Raw genomic sequence first — 21593 nt, 5'->3', positions numbered from 1 at the left:
CTCCTGGCATTTGGGCTGTGAGAGTAGAGTCCAAACGTCGGTACTCTACTCACTCTGCTGCTGCTCTGCTGAGAGCTGACACCGGAAATGTTGAATACACATAGACTTTTAAAAGAGAAAGCGAGGAGCCACAGCAATGTGTGTATAACCGTTGTAAAGCTCACTGTATACTGAAGATGCCAACCAGCAACTTTCTGTCCTTGCTCTTCAGCTGTGGGAGCAGATGCCAAATATTCATGCTGTACTCTGCTGTGCTCAGCAGTGAGCGATCAACAGAAATGTTAGATTCAAATGGACTTTGAAGTAGGAAAGTGAGGAGTGACAGCAGTGTTTGTGTGTCACAGTAAAAAAGCTCACTGTGTGCTGAAGATGCTCAGAACCACTTTTCTCTCCTGGCTCTTCGGCTGTGGGAGCAGAATCCAAAGGCTCGTGCTCTACTCACTCTGTTGCTGGACAAGTGAGAGCAGGCACCGGAGATGTTGGATTCAAATGTATTGTTAGGAGATAAAGCAGGGAGTGATAGCAGTGTGTTTCTCAATGTTGCAAAGCTCACTGTGTGTTGAAGATGCCCAGCACCAGCTTTTCCCATAGGAAAAGATAGGTTGGAAAATTATGTGTCACAGGTACCTCTGGGAGGAGCACCCTCTGCACCTGTCCTATCTGATATTGATAAGGAGGAAGAGATTGCTGTCACTGGCAAAAAGCGGCAGATTCACATTCAGAGTTAAGAAAGGGTTAAACCAGAAGTGCTGTTGCAGAGGCAGGCATCTGCAGCCCCTGCAGAGCAGGGTGAGCAACTGTGAGATGAAAAAAAAAAGGGAAAACCAAGGGGGAAAGGAGGGGAGCTCGAGCAGCTCCTGTGTTTGAGCCTGAGAGGAGGGATGTCAGGCTCTTCATCTGTGGAAGCTGATCGGTGTGCGTGCTATGGGGAGTTTGGACGTTGGAAGTGAGACTGCCCTGGGTGAGGGGGCAGTGCCATGGGGCGGCTCCGGTGACTGAATTGCAACTAGACTGACGGGGACCTGGGGAATCTACCCTACCAGATCCACTGGTTAAATTAAAACTAGGGACTAGAGGAAATAAAGTGGAATTTTAGTGGTTACAGGAGCAAGTTATTTGGTATTAAATCAGAGAGAAAAGAATTCGTTACAGATGTGGGAGCTACTGGCCACCAGGAAAAAGAAAAAAAAAAAAGAAGAGAGGCATTCTTTCTGAAACCTTTAAAGTACAAATTGGAAAAACAAATAGGAATGCATAAATTTTTATGCATGCCAAATTCTCATAAATCTTTATTAGGGTGAGAAGCAACATTTAAAGAAGGCAAAATGGAATTTATAGTTAAAAATAATCAATTATTTGCAGTTTTGTGTTTATCTTTAATTCAGCAAAAAAAAAAAAAAAAAAAAAAAAAAACAGGAGGACCACCCTGAAATAGAAGAAAACCTTAATCAGGTGTATTTGGGAGTATGGGCATCTGAAGTTCCAGGTAAGGCAAAAAATGCTTTGCCTGTTAAAGTGGAAATAAAAAAGGGGGGGCTTGCTCAGTTAGAATAAAACAATATCCTTAAAATTAGAAGATCAAAGGGAATCAAAAATCATTGATAAATTTTAAAATATACATTATATACTCTCGGTCAGCTGCTGAGGTGAGTAGCTTGAGAGAAGACGCCTGCAACACCGGAGCGGAGAGGGGAGAGATCAGCGTCCAGGAGCCTCACCTCAGAGCGACAAGAGCCACTGAGGAGGGAACCTCAAGTCCTCAACAGGACTTCCCCAGGACCTGGAAGCTCTGCTCCCGCGAGGGGCTGACTCACAGGGGGCGGAGCCAGGAGGCGTGGTACCAGCTGGGAGTGGTTAAAATACCTACCTAGGGAGCGCAGCGAATGGAGCCGGCAAACAGAGGGGGTTGAGGCAGTTTGCTGGAGCAGGTGAGCTGGCTGGGAAGCTGGCTGGGAAGCTGGCTAACCGCCTCATCAAGAGGACTCGCCTGGAGTGCAGGAGGAGGAAGGAGTGCTTATTTGTGTGGAGAGATGTAGATGGATTGATTGACCAAATAGATCATGGTTACAACATGATTGAAAGCTGTAGTGAGTACTAATGTGGGTATGTAGACTGAGCCTTCCTGCAGGCATACAGCTGTGCAGGTCTCTGGCTACAGTGAATGCCTGAGCCTGGCACTTGTATTGGAGGGAGCCAGTGACACTGCTTGTGTTTGCTGTGAGCAAATAAATGACCTGCTCAGGCAGGTAGCTGAACTGAGGGAGGATGTTGAAAGGTTGAGAGCCATCAGAGAATGTGAAAGTGAAATAGATTGGTGGAGCCACACCCTAAGGCAAGGGCAGAGGGAAGTGGTTCAACAAGATATGGATCCCCTTCCCTCCTACCATCAGACAGAAGGAGAGAGCTTAATGGACAAGGAGGTATGGAGAGAGGTCCCTCCTTGGAGAGGTAAGTGAAAACCCTCACAATCTCTTCCTCCCTCCCAATTGCCCTTGAATAACAGGTATGAGGTCTTGGAAATACAGGGCCAGGTGAATGGAAATGGAGAGGCAAATCTGTCTAGTGAGTCACCCAGGGCTTGTCACTCGCCCCCATGCCTCAGAACTTCCCCAACCAAGAAGAAAAGAAGAGTAATTGTGGTGGGTGACTCCCTTCTGAGGGGAACAGAAGGGCCCATTTGTCAACTGGATCCACCCCACAGGGAAGTCTGCTGCCTACCTGGGGCTCAGATTAGAGATGTTAAAAAGAAACTCTCTGAACTGGTGCAGCCCTCTGACTACTATCCGCTGCTGGTTTTTCAGGTTGGCAGTGACGAAATTATTATGAGGAATGTAAGGGCAATGAAGAGAGACTTCAGGGCCCTGGGACGGCTGGTTAAAGGGTCTGGAGTGCAAGTGGTGTTTGCCTCCATACCTGTTGCAAGCAAGGGTGAAGGGATATATAGGAAGAGTCTGCAGATTAATGTATGGCTACGTGACTGGTGCCAAAGGCAGGGTTTTGGGTTTTTCAATCATGGGCTGCTGTATGAGACACCTGGTTTGCTGGTGGCAGGTGGGATACACCAGTCCCAGAGAGGAAAAAAGGTGTTGGGGCAGGAGTTAGCAGGGCTTATTGACAGGGCTTTAAACTAGATATGAAGGGGGGAGGGGATTTAACTGGGCCTGTTGGGGACAAGCCCAAGAGAAACATGCTAGGGATTGAAGGATGGCAGACTAAGGAGGACTATCAATCTCTTGTTTCACTTGTGGGAAAGGATAGTTTTTTAGATCCTGTCCCGCAGGGGAAAAAGGGTACTAGGACTGGCTCCCTGAAATGCCTGTACACCAATGCACGCAGCATGGGGAATAAACAGGAGGAGTTAGAAGTCTGTGTGCGGGCTAAAGGTTATGATCTAGTGGCAATTACAGAGACATGGTGGGACAGTTCACATGACTGGAATGTGGTCATGGATGGCTATGTCCTTTTTAGGAAAGATAGGTCAGCAAAGCGAGGTGGTGGAGTTGCTCTTTATGTGAGAGGGCAACTAGAATGTATTGAGCTCTGTCTGGGGTCGGATAAGGAGCAAGTGGAGTGTCTGTGGGTACGAAGTAAGGGACAGACTGGCACAGGTGATACAGTTGTGGGGGTCTATTACAGACCTCCTGATCAGGACGAAGGAGTTGATGAGGCTTTCTACAGGCAACTGGAAGTAGCCTCGTGACTACATGCCTTAGTCGTCGTGGGGGATTTTAACTACCCCGATATTTGCTGGAAGACTCACACAGCCAATCATTCACAGTCTAGGAGGCTCCTCGAGTGCATTGATGATAACTTCTTAATGCAAATGGTGGACATACCAACTAGGAGAGCAGCGCTGCTAGATTTAGTACTCGCCAACAAGGAAGGTTTGGTCGAAGTGGTGACGGTCAATGGCAGCCTTGGCTGCAGTGACCATGAGATGGTGGAGTTTAGGATCCTGTGTGGGAGGAATACAATACTTAGCAAAGCCACAGTTCTGGATTTCCGAAGGGCCAACTTTGGCCTCTTCAGTCAACTGCTAAGGGAAGTCTCATGGGAAAGAGTACTAGGCAGTAAAGGGGCTCAAGATAGTTGGTCAGCATTCAAGGACCACTTCTTCCAAGCTCAGGATCAGAGCATCCCAATGAGTAGGAAATCAAGTAAGGGATCTAGGAGACCAGCGTGGTTAAACAAGGGAGCTGCTGGGCAAACTCAAGTGGAAAAGGAGAATCTATGGATTATGGAAGGAGGGGCTGGACACTTGGGAGGAATATAAGACAGTTGTTAGAGGATGTAGGGAGGCAATTAGGACAGCTAAGGCCTCCTTGGAACTTAATCTTGCTAGTCGGGTTAAGGACAATAGAAAGGGCTTCTTCAATTACATAGCAAATAAAACTAACACAAGAGGCAATATAGGCCCACTGCTGAACGAAGTGGGTGCCCTGGAGACAGAGGATATAAAGAAGGCAGAGGTGCTGAATGCCTTCTTTGCCTCTGTCTTTACTCCTGCAGACTCTCCCCGGGGGCCCTGGATTCCTATAGCCCCAGAAGGAGTCAGGACAAAAGAGGAGTTTGCTTTGGTAGATGAGGATTGGGTTAGGGATCAGCTATGCAATCTGGACATTTGTAAATCGATGGGTCTGGATGGAATGCACCCACAGGTGCTGAGGGAGCTGGCGGATGTCATTGCTAGGCCACTTTCCATCATCTTTGGTAAGTTGTGGGAAACGGGAGAGGCGCCTGAGGATTGGCGGATGGCAAATGTCACACCAGTCTATAAGAAGGGCAAGAAGGAGGACCCAGGTAATTACAGGCCGGTCAGCCTTACCTCCATCCCTGGAAAGGTGATGGAACAACTTGTTCTTGACTCCATCTCTAGGCATATCAAGGATGAGGGGGTCATTAAGAACAGCCAACATGGTTTTGTGAGGGGGAAGTCATGTTTGACCACTTTATAGCCTTCTATGAGGAAGTGACTAGGTGGAGGGATGATGGTAGAGCAGTAGATGTGGTTTTTCTTGATTTCAGTAAGGCATTTGATACTGTCTCCCACAGCATCCTCATAGATAAGCTAAGGAAGTGTGGGCTTGACGATCAAGTAGTGAGGTGGATCAAGAACTGGTTGAAAGGAAGAAGGCAGAGAGTTGTGGTCAGTGGCGCAGAATCTAGCTGGAGGTCTGTGACTAGTGGAGTCCCTCAGGGGTCGGTTCTGGGACCAGTGCTGTTTAATATTTTCATCAACGACCTGGATGAGGGAACTGAGTGTACCCTCAGCAAGTTTGCTGATGACACAAAACTGGGAGGAGTGGCTGACACACCAGAAGGCTGTTTTGCCATTCAGCGTGACCTGGACAGGCTGAAGAGTTGGGCAGGGAGAAACATGATGAAATTTAACAAGAGCAAGTGTAGAGTCTTGCATCTGGGGAAGAACAACCCCATGTACCAGTACAGGTTGGGGGTTGACCTGCTGGAAAGTAGTGAAGGGGTAAGGGACCTGGGGGTCCTGGTGGATAGGAGGATGACCATGAGCCAGCAATGTGCTCTTGTGGCCAAGAAGGCAAATGGCATCTTAGGGTGCATTAGAAAGGGAGTGGTTAGTAGGTCAAGAGAGGTTCTCCTCCCCCTCTACTCAGCCTTGGTGAGGCCGCATCTGGAATATTGCGTCCAGTTCTGGGCCCCTCTGTTCAAGAAGGACAGGGAATTGCTTGAAGGAGTCCAGCGCAGAGCCACAAAGATGATTAAGGGAGTGGAACATCTCCCTTATGAGGAGAGGCTGAGGGAGCTGGGTCTCTTTAGCTTGGAGAAGAGGAGACTGAGGGGTGACCTCATCAATGTTCACGAATATGTAAAGGGTGGGTGTCAGGATGATGGAGCTAGGCTTTTTTCAGTGATATCCAGTGATAGGACAAGGGGCAATGGGTGTAAACTGGAGCATAGGAAGTTCCACGTTAACATCAGGAAGAACTTCTTTACTGTAAGAGTGACAGAGCACTGGAACAGGTTGCCCAGGGGGGTTGTGGAGTCTCCTACACTGGAGATATTCAAGGCCCGCCTGGACAAGTTCCTGTGTGATGTACTGTAGGTTACCCTGCTCTTGCGGGGGGGTTGGACTAGATGATCTTTTGAGGTCCCTTCCAACCCTTGGGATTCTGTGATTCTGTGATTGATATAGATGGTATCGTAGTCCAGTGGTGGCCTGTTCCTAAAGGGAAAGGATGGTATTGGTTATGTGGAGAAAATGCTTTTAAGACTCTAGCCCCCAACTAGAAGGGGGCATGCACCTTAGGTGCTGTAATACCCAATTTTACTATTATTGACAGGTATCCTTCTGGGACCTCAATTTTAAGTTTTGCTAAACAAATTAAGCAAGGGTTTAACCGTATTAGTGAACAGCACACTGCATTTCATAGTTTTGTAAGAGGGCTAATTCCATCTTTGGGAATAAGTGAATTAGAGAAGGCAATTGTAAATATCTCAGCAACCATAGAGGAAATGGAAAGTAAAAGCATTGATATAATCCAGGCAGAATGAGAGATAACTAGCCTATCAAAGGTGGTATTACAAAACCAAATGGCTCTAGACATGTTATTGACATCACAAGGAGGGTTTTGTTCCATAATCAATAAAAGTTGTTGTTCCTATATAGACCAAAGTGGCAGATTTGAAACAGATCTGGAGGAAATTTGGAAACAAACGAAGATATTTCATGAAATGGCCATGGATGACACCTCCTGGGATTTTGGAAAAAAAAAAAAAATGGAGAAAGTTCACTTCATGGTTACCTGATCTCTCCTGGTTGAGGCAACTGGTGGCAGGCATATTGGTGTTAATTATTTTAGTATTGATTACTTGTGGTATAATACAATGTTCTCTCTGGTGTTGTAAATGATCTATGATAAATTATGAAGACTGGAAAAGGAATGAAATTAAGCACTAAGTAGAAACGGGAAATTATTTCAAAAAGACTTTTGATGGTAATGGTAATATATAAAATATCGCAAAAGAATTTGCAAAAGGACAGAAAAAGGGGGGATTTGAGACAAGGGGGACACAAAATCACAACATGTAATATATAAATCTTTAGAATCAGTTTTAAGTTATGTTAAGTTTGATGGCTGTTGCCTTAGGGTGGCGTGGCGACCTATCTCAGGAATGGCACGGCTACCAACCCCAGGCCGCTCGCTCCATCTGCTCACAGACACCAATGTGGTGGACGGCAAATGGCGTTTATTGGTGGGTTACACGGCATTATATACTCTGAGTTTACAATGTCACTTCCGTCTACTTACATCACAAACCAAGCGTTACTGGCTCTAGGGAGAGGGGCCTTATCTTCTTATCTTTCCGTACAGCGTGACATCTTCCGATCGCCGAGCCCTAACTACCACATTTTCCCCCTCCCTATGCTCAACTAAATAAGCCAAAATATAAAAGTATAAAAGCATGCACCATAATCTCATAATAACAATAAAATTGGCTAAAATCTAATAAGCTCTAAAAGAGGTATATCATTATCTACTTATCTTGAGGTATATATCACAGACAAACTTGAATATAAAACATAAGGCACGTAGAGCAAGAGGTACCCAGGGGGTAACTAAGATCAGTGGGGTATAATTGGAGATGGTGAAAGGAGACTTCGAATAAGCACATTTTTTAAGCAGTTGTCGGCGTTCTATCAACATAATATCGACTCGTTCTAGCCGGCTCTTGACAAACGACATAAGCTTGTTCAGGACACAGGGTCCAAAGATCAGTGCCATCACGATCATTGCAATTGGCCCCACCAGGGTAGATATCAGGGTGTTTAACCATGGTGAGTGGTTGAACCAGGTTTCATACCACCCTTGTTGGGCTTCTCTGTCCCTTTTTCTTTTTTCTAGACCTTCTCTAAGTTTGGTTATGGTATCTCTGACGACTCCAGTGTGATCTGCATATACACAACATTCCTCTCTAAGCGCTGCACACACCCCTCCTTGCTGTAAAAACATTAAATCTAATCCTCTCTGGTTTTGCAACACTACTTCGGACAATGATCTGATGGATTTTTCTAAAGCAGTTATTGATTGCTCAATTCTTACCAGATCCTCATCTACAGCCGTCCTTAGTGCTTTAAATTCTTTGCTCTGTTGCACTAACGAGGCTACTCCTGTACCTACTCCCACACCTCCTAGGATCATTAATGTAGCTACTGTTAGTGCTGTAAAGGATTCTTGTTTGGATAAGTGATGTTCTGAAGTGATCTGTGAGTGGTAAACAAACTTTTCAGAATGACAGAAAATTCTGGGAACTATCAAGCTAGGAGTGAGAGCAGTGTGTGTCAGTCTTGCAAAGCTAAATGTGTGTTTAAAATGCACAGCACCAGCTTTCCCTCCTGTCTCTTGGGCTGTAGGAGCAGAGTCCAAACATTCGTGCTCTACTCACTCTGATGCTGGAAAGGCCACAGATGGCACCGGAGAAATTGGATTCAAATGGACTTATAGGAGATAAAGCGAGGAGCGAGAGCAATTTTTTGCTGTAAAAGTTGCAAAGCTCACTGTACTGAAGAAACAAAGCAGAAGCTTTCCGTCCTGGCAATTCGGCTGTGAGAGTAGAGTCAAAACATTCGTGCTCTACTCGCTCTGCTGCTGCTCTGCAGAGAGCTGACACCTTAAAAGTTGGATACAAATGGACTTTGAGGTGGGAAAGTGAGGAGTGACAGCAATGTGGCTGACACAGCTGCAAAGCTCACTGTGTGCTGAAGATGCCCAGCACCAGCATTCACTCCTGGTTCTTCGGGTCTGGGAGTAGTCAGAACTTTCCTGCTGTACTATGCTGTGCTCAGCCGAGAGCCGGCACCGGAGATTTTGTATTCCAAATGGATTTGTGAGGATTTCCTCATTTTCAAATGGGCAGTCTTCAAGAAGATGGTTGTCCTGGGTTCAGCACTAGCAGTCATTTTTCTCCTTCTTTGTTGCTGGTGCAGCGCCATATTTTGACTTTTGGCCTGGGAACAGAGCTGATAACATGAATATTTTAGTCTGACCAAGGACTTTCTGAGCCTCGTGCTCTGCCAGGGAGGAGGGAAAGCTGGGAGGAAGCAGAGACAGGACACCTGACCCAAACTAGCCAAAGAGGTATTCCATACCACGGCACATCAAAACCCCAAAACCGCCCCCCCCCCCCCCAACAAACAAACAAAAAGCCCCAAACCTTTACGCAAAAGGCGAATAGCAAGAGTACGTCGCTGTGATGCTTCAGCAGCAGCAGAGATTCTGCAAAGTATAACGTGGAGCGGGAAGGCCGGGGCGAATTGGAGCAGAGGCTGAGAGAGGCAGAGACAGGAGAGAGCAGAGCGGAGCTTGCCAAAAATCAAGCTAGGTCACTCGGTGGCAACTCAGAGCAGTCCCCTCGCTCCTGGAGCATACCCTTTCTTGTAGAACTCTCAGCAGCAAAAGGATGGCATCAGAACTGGCAATGAGCAGCTCCGACCTGCCCACCAGTCCCCTGGCCATGGAATATGCAACTGAGTTCAATTTGATGAAGTTTGAAGTGAAAAAGGAGCTGGTGGAGACTGATCGCATTATCATCCAGTGCGGCTGCTTGATCGCTGGGGGATCGCTCTCTTCCACCCCGATGAGCATGCCTTGCAGCTTGGTGCCCCCGTCCCCCATTTTCTCGGTGCCCAGCCCCGTCTCTGGCATCGACCAGAAGACCTACCTGGAAGACTACTACTACTGGATGACGGGCTACCCACAGCAGCATAACCCGGAGGCGCTGGGCTTCAGCCCCGAGGACGCGGTGGAGGCCCTGATCTATAGCAGCCACCACCTGCTGCCCGTCACCTTCGATGGCTATGCTAGAGGGCAGCCGTTGGCCGCAGCCGCCGGCAGCTCCGAGCCGGCCGAGGAGATGGGCTCGGCGGCAGCCGTGATGTCGGCGGTGATCGCCGCGGTGGCGGTGCAGGGTGGCGCGCCCCACTGCCACCCACACCACGGCGTCAGCAAGCACCCCCACGCCGCGGCGCCGGGCAGAATGCCGCCCTCCTCCGCCTCCTCGGCCGCTGGGGGACTGCATCACCTGCACCAAGGCGGCGGCGGCGGCCTCCACTTCCATGACCGCTTCTCCGACGAGCAGCTGGTGACCATGTCGGTGCAGGAGCTGAACCAGCAGCTGCGGGGCGTCAGCAAGGAAGAGGTGATCCGGCTGAAGCAGAAAAGGAGGACCCTCAAAAACAGGGGCTATGCCCAGTCCTGCCGCTTCAAGAGGGTCCAGCAGCGGCACGTCTTGGAGTCAGAGAAGAACCAGCTGCTGCAGCAAGTGGAGCACCTAAAGCAGAAGATGTCCAGGCTGGTTCGGGAGAGGGACGCCTACAAGGAAAAGTACGAGAAGCTGGTCAGCAGTGGCTTCAGAGAAAACTGATCTAGCAGTGGCAACCCTTCCTCTCCAGAGTTTTTCATGTGAATGCCCACAGCCTTGCCATGATACACAGATAAGACTCCACAACTCGTTAAAGTTGTAAAGTAGGTATGCTTTATTCAGCTGACGCGCATGGGGAATAACTCCTCCAAAAGCATGCGCACCTCAGTGTTGTTTCCCTCTACATTTATTCTCTAAAGTTATACATATTCATAAGGTTACACAATACACCTATACATATTCATATCCTATCCCCGCTTCATATTATAATGAGCTAGAAGTTCCTTTGCGCCTGCGCAGTGCCCCCCCCCCCCGTGGGCGTGGGCGAGGGTCTCAAGATAAAGTAAATGAGTCTTCCTCTTGTGAGTAGGGGTCTTCAAGATGAAGTAAATGAGTCTTCATCGAGCCTGAACTTTTCACCTCTAGCTGTCACCCATACCCTTTAGGAGTCTGGTCAATGTCCAAACCACAAAGCTGGTTTTCACTGGAACTAAGTAACTGTTTCTCCAATAAAAGGCAGTGCTCTGAAGTGAATAAAGGTCGGTTTCTGATTACATTAATCAGCATGCTGTCCGTTCATCTTCCGCAGGGAAAATACTGACACAGGAAGGAAAACTCAGTTATCTTGGACAGTATTATCTCAAGGGTTTAAAAACAGTCCAACAATTTTTGGAAAACAGCACTGGAATTAGAATCATGGAAGCCACCTACTCATATGGGGACTCTGTTACAATATGTGGATGACCTATTAATCGCTACTGAAACAAAGGAAGAATGTATCCAGTGGATGGTGGAATTATTAAATTTTCTGGGACTGAATGGTTATCGGGTATCCAAACAAAAGGCCCAACTAATTCAAACCTGAGTTTCCTACCTAGGATATAAAATAACAGGAGGACAGAGAGAACTTGGAACTGCTAGAAAAGAAGCCATTTGTCAAACTCCACAACCTTCGACCATCAAGGAGCTCCGGATGTTCCTGGGAATGACTGGATGATGCATACTTTGGATCCATCATTATGGTGTTCTGGTAAGACCACTATATGAACTGTTGAAAGGAAACCCTCCCTCTTTAGAATGGACTGATGCAGCAGAGGGGACTTTTAGAAATTTAAAAACAAAGCTAATGAGAGCTGCAGCTCTGTGACTTCCAGATGTGACTAAATCCTTTTAGCTATATTGCTGTGAAGAACAGGGAATAGCTTTGGGGGTCCTTGCTCAAAAACTAGGACCCTATAAGAGGGCAGTGGCATATTTCTCAAAACAGCTGGATGAAGTGAGCAAAGGAAGGCCCAGATGCCTAAGGGCTGTAGCGGCAGTTGTCATGAATACTGAAGATGCTCACAAATTCACCTTGGGACAAAAAATTATTGTGTTAGTGTCCTGTCGTGAAAGGAAGACTTGGATGACTCAATATGAGTTAACAGCAAGCTTCGTTTATTGGGCTTCTACCTTCGGTTAAGATAACAGTAAATATGCAAATACTAGGCACTTGATTGGTTCTGGCACAAATAAGGCATTGTGTAAGCTCTACATTCTTGCAGCTACACCGTGCACCCCCCCACCATCCTCCTTCTCATGCACTTATCGCTTAGTGTCCTTGGCTGTGATTGGTCATAGTATGTTGCTGTTTGCCGGTGTCCTTCAGTTCCTCATTATCTGGCATGAGAAGTCTGCACCATGTTCTACACAGATGTCTTGTTTCAGCTCGTTGATGGGAACGTGACCTTTTGACCTTTTTCAACAAGCCAATCCTCCACAATTCCCCCTTTTTCTTTATAAAGGAATAAGGACTGAGTCAGGAGTCGTTGTAAACAAGCAGAACAATATTGGAAGGCATAACAAAGTAACAAACCCCCTATAATTATGAGACCTATAACAGCGAAGCAGCTTGTAAAGCAAACGTATATGCAGCTCTATGAAGTGAACCTCGATTTTCAATTAAATAGAGTAATTCAAAATCTGTACTTCTAAAATCAGCTAAATATTTCTGAAGCGCTATAAGCGGGTTATATAAAAGATAATTTGACAGACTATACAAAAAGTCTTTGTTTCAGCTAACTCTGGCGAAGATGCCTTATAGACTGACAACCACCACAATACAATTCTACTGTAGGGTCACACTGATGACAAAAACTACAGAGTTATCAAAGCACTTGTTGTATCACCAATCTCAGTTGTACCACTCTATGCCTGTGGCCATGGACCGGATCTAGGAGGGCAATCGTGCTCAACGAAAGCTCTGTGTTGATTAAGGAGTTAAATTCTTCTATTAGTGGCTGTAGCGCTCGGCGCAAGCGACGCTCCTCCTGGGCCTGCGAGTCAGGGTCCATACACTAGCTCGGAGACACCATCACTGGAGCTTCTGCAACAGCCAGTCTTAGTCACTTGGATGATACCCACAAGGGTCCTGCGGGAGCAGAAACATAGGCGTAACCACGGCCCAAATACATTACATCTGCCGGTCCCTGCCACAAATCTGTATTAGGATCTTGATAGTACGCCTTAAAAGAAGGCTTTATCTTCTGCGCTTCTTTTTGTAAAAAGTGCTTAACAACCGCTGGAGTTTGTTCATCACCAAAGATGCATAAATAATTTAACGTAATTTCACCCATATAATCAGCATCGATGACACCTGGAACAATGAATAGTCCTTTCAAGGCAGATGATGATCTCCCCAGTAGCAAGGCTCCTATAGGCTTATTATTTAACGTCAGAGGACCATACATTCCGGTAGAGAGCAATGACACGGTCTTATCATATAAGGTAGTATCTGCTGCGGTTGCCAAGTCCATTCTGAGGCTGTCGGCGGTGGCTGGTTGCAGGGAGATGGAGTTTGATATGCTGCGTACACACGTTGAGGTGCAGGGGCTGTAGTACCCATGCTTGGGATCATCGTGTGACGGGTCTTGGCGCTCCGCTGCCTGTTTCCCGACTGGTTCTGTTAGCGTTGACAGGTAGCAGCACAATGGTTATCCATTTGACAATTAGGGCACCAAACCGAGTGCTGGCACTCTTTTCTCATGTGCCCATTTTGACCACATCTAAAACATCAAGGACCCTTGACCATACTGGTGGCTTGCAAAGGTGCCAAGGCCGCTAATACTTGCGAATAACTTTTTTGAATTGCCTCTCCCACTGCTTTTACTGCCTCAACCAACATTGCCTGATGCCCCATAGGTACCCGTGCCATTCGTTCTAACATCTCTTCTACAGTTTGCTGCATCATTATCCTTTTTTTTTTCTTCTTTCTCTGCCACCCTGATGCTGTTTAGATGACAGCTGATAAAGCTTGTGGTTGCACTACCCCTCCCGCTTTTTCAGTTAGCAGTTCTTGTTTCAAGCGATCTGTTCCTCCAATTGTTGGATTCACCCCCAGGTTACTTTAAACACACTAAGCAAGGCTCCTACTATGCGCCCACTGTGTTGCAGGTGCCATTTAGGCTTTGTCTGTGGTGTCTCTACAAACTGCCTCAATACTTCAATAGATGGAGAGGTTTGGTTTTTGTTTCTTGGGGTTTTTTTTGTTTGGTTGGTTTTTGTTTGTGGGTATTTTTTTTTTTTGGGGGGGGGGGGGGGGGGGGCTGTTCCGAAGTTGTTCACCCTGCTTTGCACGGCTACAAACAGTGGCCTGCTCAGCAGCGGCTACAAGTGCCTGCCTACTCCGCAGCAGGTACAGCTGCCTGCCTGCCTGCTTCAGCAGCAACTATAAATACCTGACAGCAACCACACTTTTGCATTAACCCTTTCTCCAGGATCCAGGAGTTTGGGCATCAGAAATTCCAGGTAAGGCAAAAAATGCTTTGCCTATTAAAACTGAAATGAAAAGGGGGGCCTGCCCAGTTTGAATAAAACAATATCCTTTAAGAACACAAGACAGAAGGGGAATTAAAGGAATAATTGATAATTTTTTAAGATACGATTTATTAGTGGAATGTGAATCGGAATATAACACACCCATTTTACCAGTAAAGAAAGCAGATGGGAAAAGCTATAGGCTAGTTCAAGATTTAAGAGCAATAAATAAAATACTAGAAGATATTCACCCTGTGGTGGCTAATCCATATACTTTATTGACCAAACTAAAACTAAATCAGAAATGGTTTGCCGTCCTGGATTTAAAGGACGCTTTCTTTTGCTTGCCATTAGCCAAAGAAAGCCAAAATTTATTTGCTTTTGAAAGGGAAAATCCTGATACAGGAAGAAAAACCCAATTAACTTGGACGGCATTACCTCAGGGGGTTAAAAACAGTCCAACAATTTTTGGAAATCAGTTAGCACGAGAACTAGAATCCTGGAAACCACCTACTCAGACGGGGACTCTGTTACAATACGTGGATGACCTGCTAATTGCTACAGAAACAAAGGAAGAACGTATCCAGGGGACAGTGGAATTATTAAATTTTCTGGGGCTGAATGGTTATTGGGTATCCAGACAAAAAGCCCAACTAATCCAAACCCGAGATTCCTATCTGGGATATGGAATAACAGGAGGACAGAGAGAACTTGGAACTGCCAGAAAAGAAGCCATTTGCCAGACTCCTCGACCATCAACCGTCAAGGAACTCCAGACATTCCTGGGAATGACTGGATGCCGCAGACTTTGGAACCATGATTATGGAGTTCTGGTAAGACCACTATACAAACTGTTGAAGGGAAACCCTCCCTCTTTGGACTGGACTGATAAAGCAGAGGGGGCTTTTAGAAATTTAAAGATAAAGCTAATGAGAGCTCCAGCTCTGGGACTTCCGGATGTAACTAAACCATTTTGGCTATATTCCTATGAAAAACAAGGAATAGCCTAGGGGGTCCTTGCTCAGAAACTAGGACCATACAGAAGAGCAGTGGCGTATTTTTCAAAACAACTGGATGAAGCAAGCAAAGGATGGCCCGGATGCCTAAGAGCTGTGGCAGCAGTCATCATGAATATTGAAGAGGCTCGCAAATTCACCTTGGGACAGAAGATTACTGGGCTAGTGTCCCATGTGGTATCAGCAGTCCTGGAGCAGAAAGGAGCCCACTGGTTATCTCCTTCAGGTTTTTTAAAATACCAGGCCACCCTTGTGGAACAGGATGATATAGAAATTGTGGTCACTAATGTTGTGAATCCAGCATCCTTTTTGCAGGAACAATCCACAGAACCACTAACACACGACTGCTTGGCCACCATAGACACTGTCTTGACCAGACTTGAAAGAAAAACCTCTGGAAGACGCCGATTCTTGGTTCACTGATGGCAGTAGCTTTGTGAAAAATGGTGAACGAAAGGCAGGATATGCCGTTACCACCACTTCACAGGTAATAGAAGCTAAACCTTTACCTGCAAACACCTCTGCCCAGAAGGCAGAAATAATAACATTAACGAGAGCCCTGGAATTGGCTAAAGATCAAAGGGTAAGTATTTGGACTGATTCTAAGTACGCATTTGGCATGGTACATGCACATGGTGCTATCTGGAAAGAACGAGGACTTTTGAACACACAAGGGAAACAGATTACACATGCTACAGAAATCCTACAATTACTAGAAGCTGTTCAGCTACCTGAAGAAGTAGCTATTATGTACTGTAAGGGACATCAAGGTGACTCTGATCAGGAAATTGGAAATAATTTGGCTGATTTTGAAGCCAAACGAGCAGCTGAATAATCTCAAATCATGTCCTTAATCCCTGACAGCAAATTAATAATTGAAAAATCTAAACCTAGATGCTCAGAAGAGGATAGAAAATTGATTGAGGATCTAAAGGGACAGGAAAATAAAGAGGATTGTGTTCAAATACCTGATGGGCAAATTGTAATCCCCTATAACCAACTCTGGAAGTTAGTTCAGGAAGAACATAGTAAGACTCATTGGGGTAGCAACTCCTTGCATAAATATTTAGATAAACAAATTGTAGGAAGGCATCTATACACCACAGTTCAATTAGTAACAAAACAATGTCAGCTATGTCTTAAGAATAATCCTAAAACTGAAAATAGAAATCAAATTGGGACAATTGTGAGAGGAAGTTATCCAGGACAGCAGTGGCAAACAGATTTTTCTGAATTACCAAGAAAAGGGGGTTATCAATATTTGTTGGTGTTAACGAATACTTTTTCAGGATGGCCAGAAGCATTCCCTTGTAGGATAATTAATGCAAGACAGGTGATTAAGACATTATTAAATGAAATAATATCTCATTTTGGAGTACCAGCGACAATATCTTCCGACCAGGGTTCACACTTTAGTGCAAAATTGTTACAAGAAATTAGCAAAAAAATTAGAAATTGATTGGCAACTACATGTTCCATGCAGGCCTCAGGCCAGTGGGCAAGTAGAAAAAATGAACCATCGGATTAAACAACAGATTGGTAAAATACGTCAGGAAACAAATTTATATTGGTACCAGGCGTTACCACTGGCTCTATTAAGATTTCGAACTAAACCTCCGTCAAAATAAGAGGTTAGCCCATTTGAGATTTTGTATGGAAGACCATATCAATCCCAGTTTAAAGGGGAAAGTCTTCAGGAAGTGGGAGAAGGCTATCTCCGACAGTTTTTGATCAATCTGGGAAAACAATTGGAAAAGATAAATAAGAGAATAGTAGGGACAAGAGCAAGAGGTTTGGATTATCCGATTCACCCCTTCAGATCTGGAGACTGAGTTTATGTTAAGAATTTTTTCAGGAGATCCTCTACAGGAGAAGTGGAGCGGACCATACCAGATATTACAGACCACCTTTACAGCAGTGAACAACCTGCTTGAACACATTATTCAAGAGTAAAGAAAGCACCAGAGCCACGGAAAACATGGCAGATCGAACATTCAGGACCCTTACATATGAAATTGCGTCGATCATGATTTGGACTTATGTGATTACTGGCTCACAAGCTTGGGACCAGAATTTGTACCTGAAATTAGTGCAGAATGTTACTAATATTTTTAATCGTAGTGACTGTTGGGTATGTGCACAGTTGCCTAAATCAGAAGAAAGCCTGGATCTCCCATTGATTGGAATTCCAATTCATAACACTGTCTTGTGGGCAATTTTGTGGGTGAACACTAGTAATCTGTATCCGAAAGAAAGGTTAAAATTTGGAATAGTTTATCTTAATCCAGGTAATAAATATTACACCTGTGCACAAAGATGTATTACACCAGGAACCAGGGTATGAAATCATGCTTGTTCAAATGCCACAGATGTAGGTCACCATTCAAAATGCAATCATACTATTAATATAGATGGTATCATAGGTCAGTGGTGGCCTGTTCCTGAAGGGAAAGGATGGTATTGGTTATGTGGAGAAAATGCTTATAAGATTCTACCCCCCAACTGGGAAGGAGCATACACCTTAGGTGCTGTAATACCTAATTTTACTATTATTGACAGGTATCCTTCAGGAACCTCTATTAGTTTTGCTAAACAGATTAAGCGAGGATTTAACCCTATTATTGAATGGCACACTGCATTTCATAGTTTTATAAGAGGGCTAATTCCGTCTTTAGGAGTAAGTGAATTAGAAAAAGCAATTGTAAATATCTCAGCAACCATAGAGGAAACGGAAAATAAAAACACTGATATAATCCAGGCAGAACAACAAGAGATAACCAGCCTAAAGTGGTGTTACAAAATGGAATGGCTCTAGATATGTTATTGCCATCACAAGGAGGGGTTTGTTCCATAATTAATGAAAGCTGTTGTTCCTATATAGACCAAAGTGGCAGAATTGAAACAGACCTGGAGGAAATTTGGAAACAAACTAAGATATTTCATGAAATGGCCATGGATGACACCTCTTGGGGTTTTGAAGAGATATTGAAAAGGTTAACTTCATGGTTACCCAATCTCTTCTGGTTAAGGCAACTGGTTGCAGGAATATTGATGTTAATTACTTTAATATTGATTACTTGTGGTATGATACAATGTTCCCTCTGGTGTTGCAAACGATCTATGATAAATTATGAAGATTGGAAAAGAAATTAAATTAAGCACCAAGTAGAAACAGGAAATTATTTCAAAAAGACTTCTGATGGTAATGGTAACATATAAAATGTTGCAAAAGAATTTGCAAAAGGACAGAAAAAGGGGGGAGTTTGAGACAAGGGGAGGACAAAAATCACGAAATGGAATATATATAAACCTTCAGAATTAGTTTTGAGTTATGTTAAGTTTAATAGCTTTGTAACAGTAGCAGTGGAATATTACTGAGGTGCAGGATACATACAGAAAAAATAGAGGACAACTAGAGAACACACTGAGAATTCTCTCACATGATAAATCGTTATAGTTGACATAGTTTTAAGAAAAACAGTCCAGAAAAACAGGATACAGGGATAAGGAGTATCTGGGAACGGCAGGTGTCCAGGATGGGCTAGAGCTAAACTAACTGATACATAGGAGGATAGGAGTCTCTGGTGCTAACGAGCCAATTAAACTGGTGTAAACATCTACTGCGCATGCTTCAAAGGCTGCCAGAAGTGATGAAGATTGTTGGAAGAAGTAAATGACCCTAAGAGACCACCACCACAATTCTGTACACATGCGGGGAGCTTTCTGGAAAATGATGTAATAAATACGTAGCCTCAAGAATACGTATGTATGTATGCCCAGTGACTATAAAAGGATAGCGTGTGTGGCAACTGAGGAGACACACGTTAGGTGGAGCTATCCCCCGTGTCTCTTGGCGCCGCAATAAAGAATACCTGCTTGTCAGCTTGAAAACTTTGTTGGCAACTTCGTTCCTGGAGTTTTCTCCGAATCACTAGGAAACTCAGGTTTGGATTAGTTGGGCCTTTCATTTGAATACCTGATAACCATTCAGTCCCAGAAAATTTAATAATTCCACCATCCACTGGATACATTCCTCCTTTGTTTCAGTAGCAATTAATAAGTCATCCACATATTGTAACAGAGTCCCATCTGAGTAGGTGGCTTCCATGATTCTAGTTCTCATGCTAGCTGATTTCCAAAAAACTGCTGGACTGTTTAAAACCCTTTAGGTAATATTGTTCAAGTTAATTGAGTTTCCTTTCCTGTGTCAGGATTTTCCCATTCAAAAGCAAATAACTTAGTCTTTCTTTGGCCAATGGTAAGCAAAAGAAAGCATCCTTTAAATCCAGGATGGCAAACCATTTCTGATTATTAATCAATTTAGTAAGTCATACGAATTAGCTACTACTGGACGAATATCCTCTGCTGTTTTATTGATTGCCCTGAGATCTTAAACCAATCAGCAACTTTCCCCATCATATTCCTTTACTGTCCAGATAGGAGTATTATATTCCAATTGACATTCAGTTAATCACAGAATCACAGAATCCCAAGGGTTGGAAGGGACCTCAAAAGATCTTCTAGTCCAACCCCCCTGCAAGAGCAGAGTAACATAAAGTACATCACACAGGAACTTGTCCAGGCGGGCCTTGAATATCTCCAATGTAGGAGACTCCACAACCCCCCTGGGCAACCTGTTCCAGTGCTCTGTCACTCTTACAGTAAAGAAGTTCTTCCTGATGTTAACGTGGAACTTCCTATGCTCCAGTTTACACCCATTGCCCCTTGTCTTATCACTGGATATCACTGAAAAAAGCCTAGCTCCATCATCCCTACACCTACCCTTTACATATTTGTAAACACTGATGAGGTCACCCCTCAGTCTCCTCCAAGCTGAAGAGACCCAGCTCCCTCAGCCTCTCCTCATAAGGGAGGTGTTCCACTCCCTTAATCAACGCAGAGCCACAAGGATGAACTGGACGCAATATTCCAGATGCGGCCTCACCAAGGCTGAGTAGAGGGGGAGGAGAACCTCTCTTGACCTACTAACCATGTAGAGGGAAACAACACTGAGGTGCGCATGCTTTTGGAGGAGTTATTCCCCATGCGCGTCAGCTGAATAAAGCATACCTACTTTACAACTTTAACGAGTTGTGGAGTCTTATCTGTGTATCATGGCAAGGCTGTGGGCATTCACATGAAAAACTCTGGAGAGGAAGGGTTGCCACTGCTAGATCAGTTTTCTCTGAAGCCACTGCTGACCAGCTTCTCGTACTTTTCCTTGTAGGCGTCCCTCTCCCGAACCAGCCTGGACATCTTCTGCTTTAGGTGCTCCACTTGCTGCAGCAGCTGGTTCTTCTCTGACTCCAAGACGTGCCGCTGCTGGACCCTCTTGAAGCGGCAGGACTGGGCATAGCCCCTGTTTTTGAGGGTCCTCCTTTTCTGCTTCAGCCGGATCACCTCTTCCTTGCTGACGCCCCGCAGCTGCTGGTTCAGCTCCTGCACCGACATGGTCACCAGCTGCTCGTCGGAGAAGCGGTCATGGAAGTGGAGGCCGCCGCCGCCGCCTTGGTGCAGGTGATGCAGTCCCCCAGCGGCCGAGGAGGCGGAGGAGGGCGGCATTCTGCCCGGCGCCGCGGCGTGGGGGTGCTTGCTGACGCCGTGGTGTGGGTGGCAGTGGGGCGCGCCACCCTGCACCGCCACCGCGGCGATCACCGCCGACATCACGGCTGCCGCCGAGCCCATCTCCTCGGCCGGCTCGGAGCTGCCGGCGGCTGCGGCCAACGGCTGCCCTCTAGCATAGCCATCGAAGGTGACGGGCAGCAGGTGGTGGCTGCTATAGATCAGGGCCTCCACCGCGTCCTCGGGGCTGAAGCCCAGCGCCTCCGGGTTATGCTGCTGTGGGTAGCCCGTCATCCAGTAGTAGTAGTCTTCCAGGTAGGTCTTCTGGTCGATGCCAGAGACGGGGCTGGGCACCGAGAAAATGGGGGACGGGGGCACCAAGCTGCAAGGCATGCTCATCGGGGTGGAAGAGAGCGATCCCCCAGCGATCAAGCAGCCGCACTGGATGATAATGCGATCAGTCTCCACCAGCTCCTTTTTCACTTCAAACTTCATCAAATTGAACTCAGTTGCATATTCCATGGCCAGGGGACTGGTGGGCAGGTCGGAGCTGCTCATTGCCAGTTCTGATGCCATCCTTTTGCTGCTGAGAGTTCTACAAGAAAGGGTATGCTCCAGGAGCGAGGGGACTGCTCTGAGTTGCCACCGAGTGACCTAGCTTGATTTTTGGCAAGCTCCGCTCTGCTCTCTCCTGTCTCTGCCTCTCTCAGCCTCTGCTCCAATTCGCCCCGGCCTTCCCGCTCCACGTTATACTTTGCAGAATCTCTGCTGCTGCTGAAGCATCACAGCGACGTACTCTTGCTATTCGCCTTTTGCGTAAAGGTT

General features: G+C 45.8%; 2 protein-coding genes across 2 annotated transcripts; one reads left to right on the top strand and one right to left on the bottom strand.

Annotated features, from left to right (window-relative positions):
* Window positions 1-9435: 9435 nt before the first annotated feature.
* Window positions 9436-10398, top strand: LOC136004275 (transcription factor Maf-like). Its single transcript, XM_065660634.1, has one exon. It carries the CDS (start codon window positions 9436-9438, stop codon window positions 10396-10398), a length of 963 nt encoding a protein of 320 aa, XP_065516706.1.
* Window positions 10399-20381: 9983 nt separating this feature from the next.
* On the bottom strand, window positions 20382-21344 carry LOC136004276 (transcription factor Maf-like). The gene has a single exon (XM_065660635.1). The coding sequence runs from the start codon at window positions 21342-21344 to the stop codon at window positions 20382-20384; it is 963 nt and encodes a 320-aa protein (XP_065516707.1).
* Window positions 21345-21593: the final 249 nt, after the last annotated feature.

Source organism: Lathamus discolor, chromosome W (genome assembly GCF_037157495.1).
Source record: "Lathamus discolor isolate bLatDis1 chromosome W, bLatDis1.hap1, whole genome shotgun sequence".
In the NCBI taxonomy this organism is placed as follows: Eukaryota; Metazoa; Chordata; class Aves; order Psittaciformes; family Psittacidae; genus Lathamus; species Lathamus discolor.
Note: the sequence above shows the minus strand (reverse complement) of the source record. Positions and strands in the feature narration are given on the sequence as shown.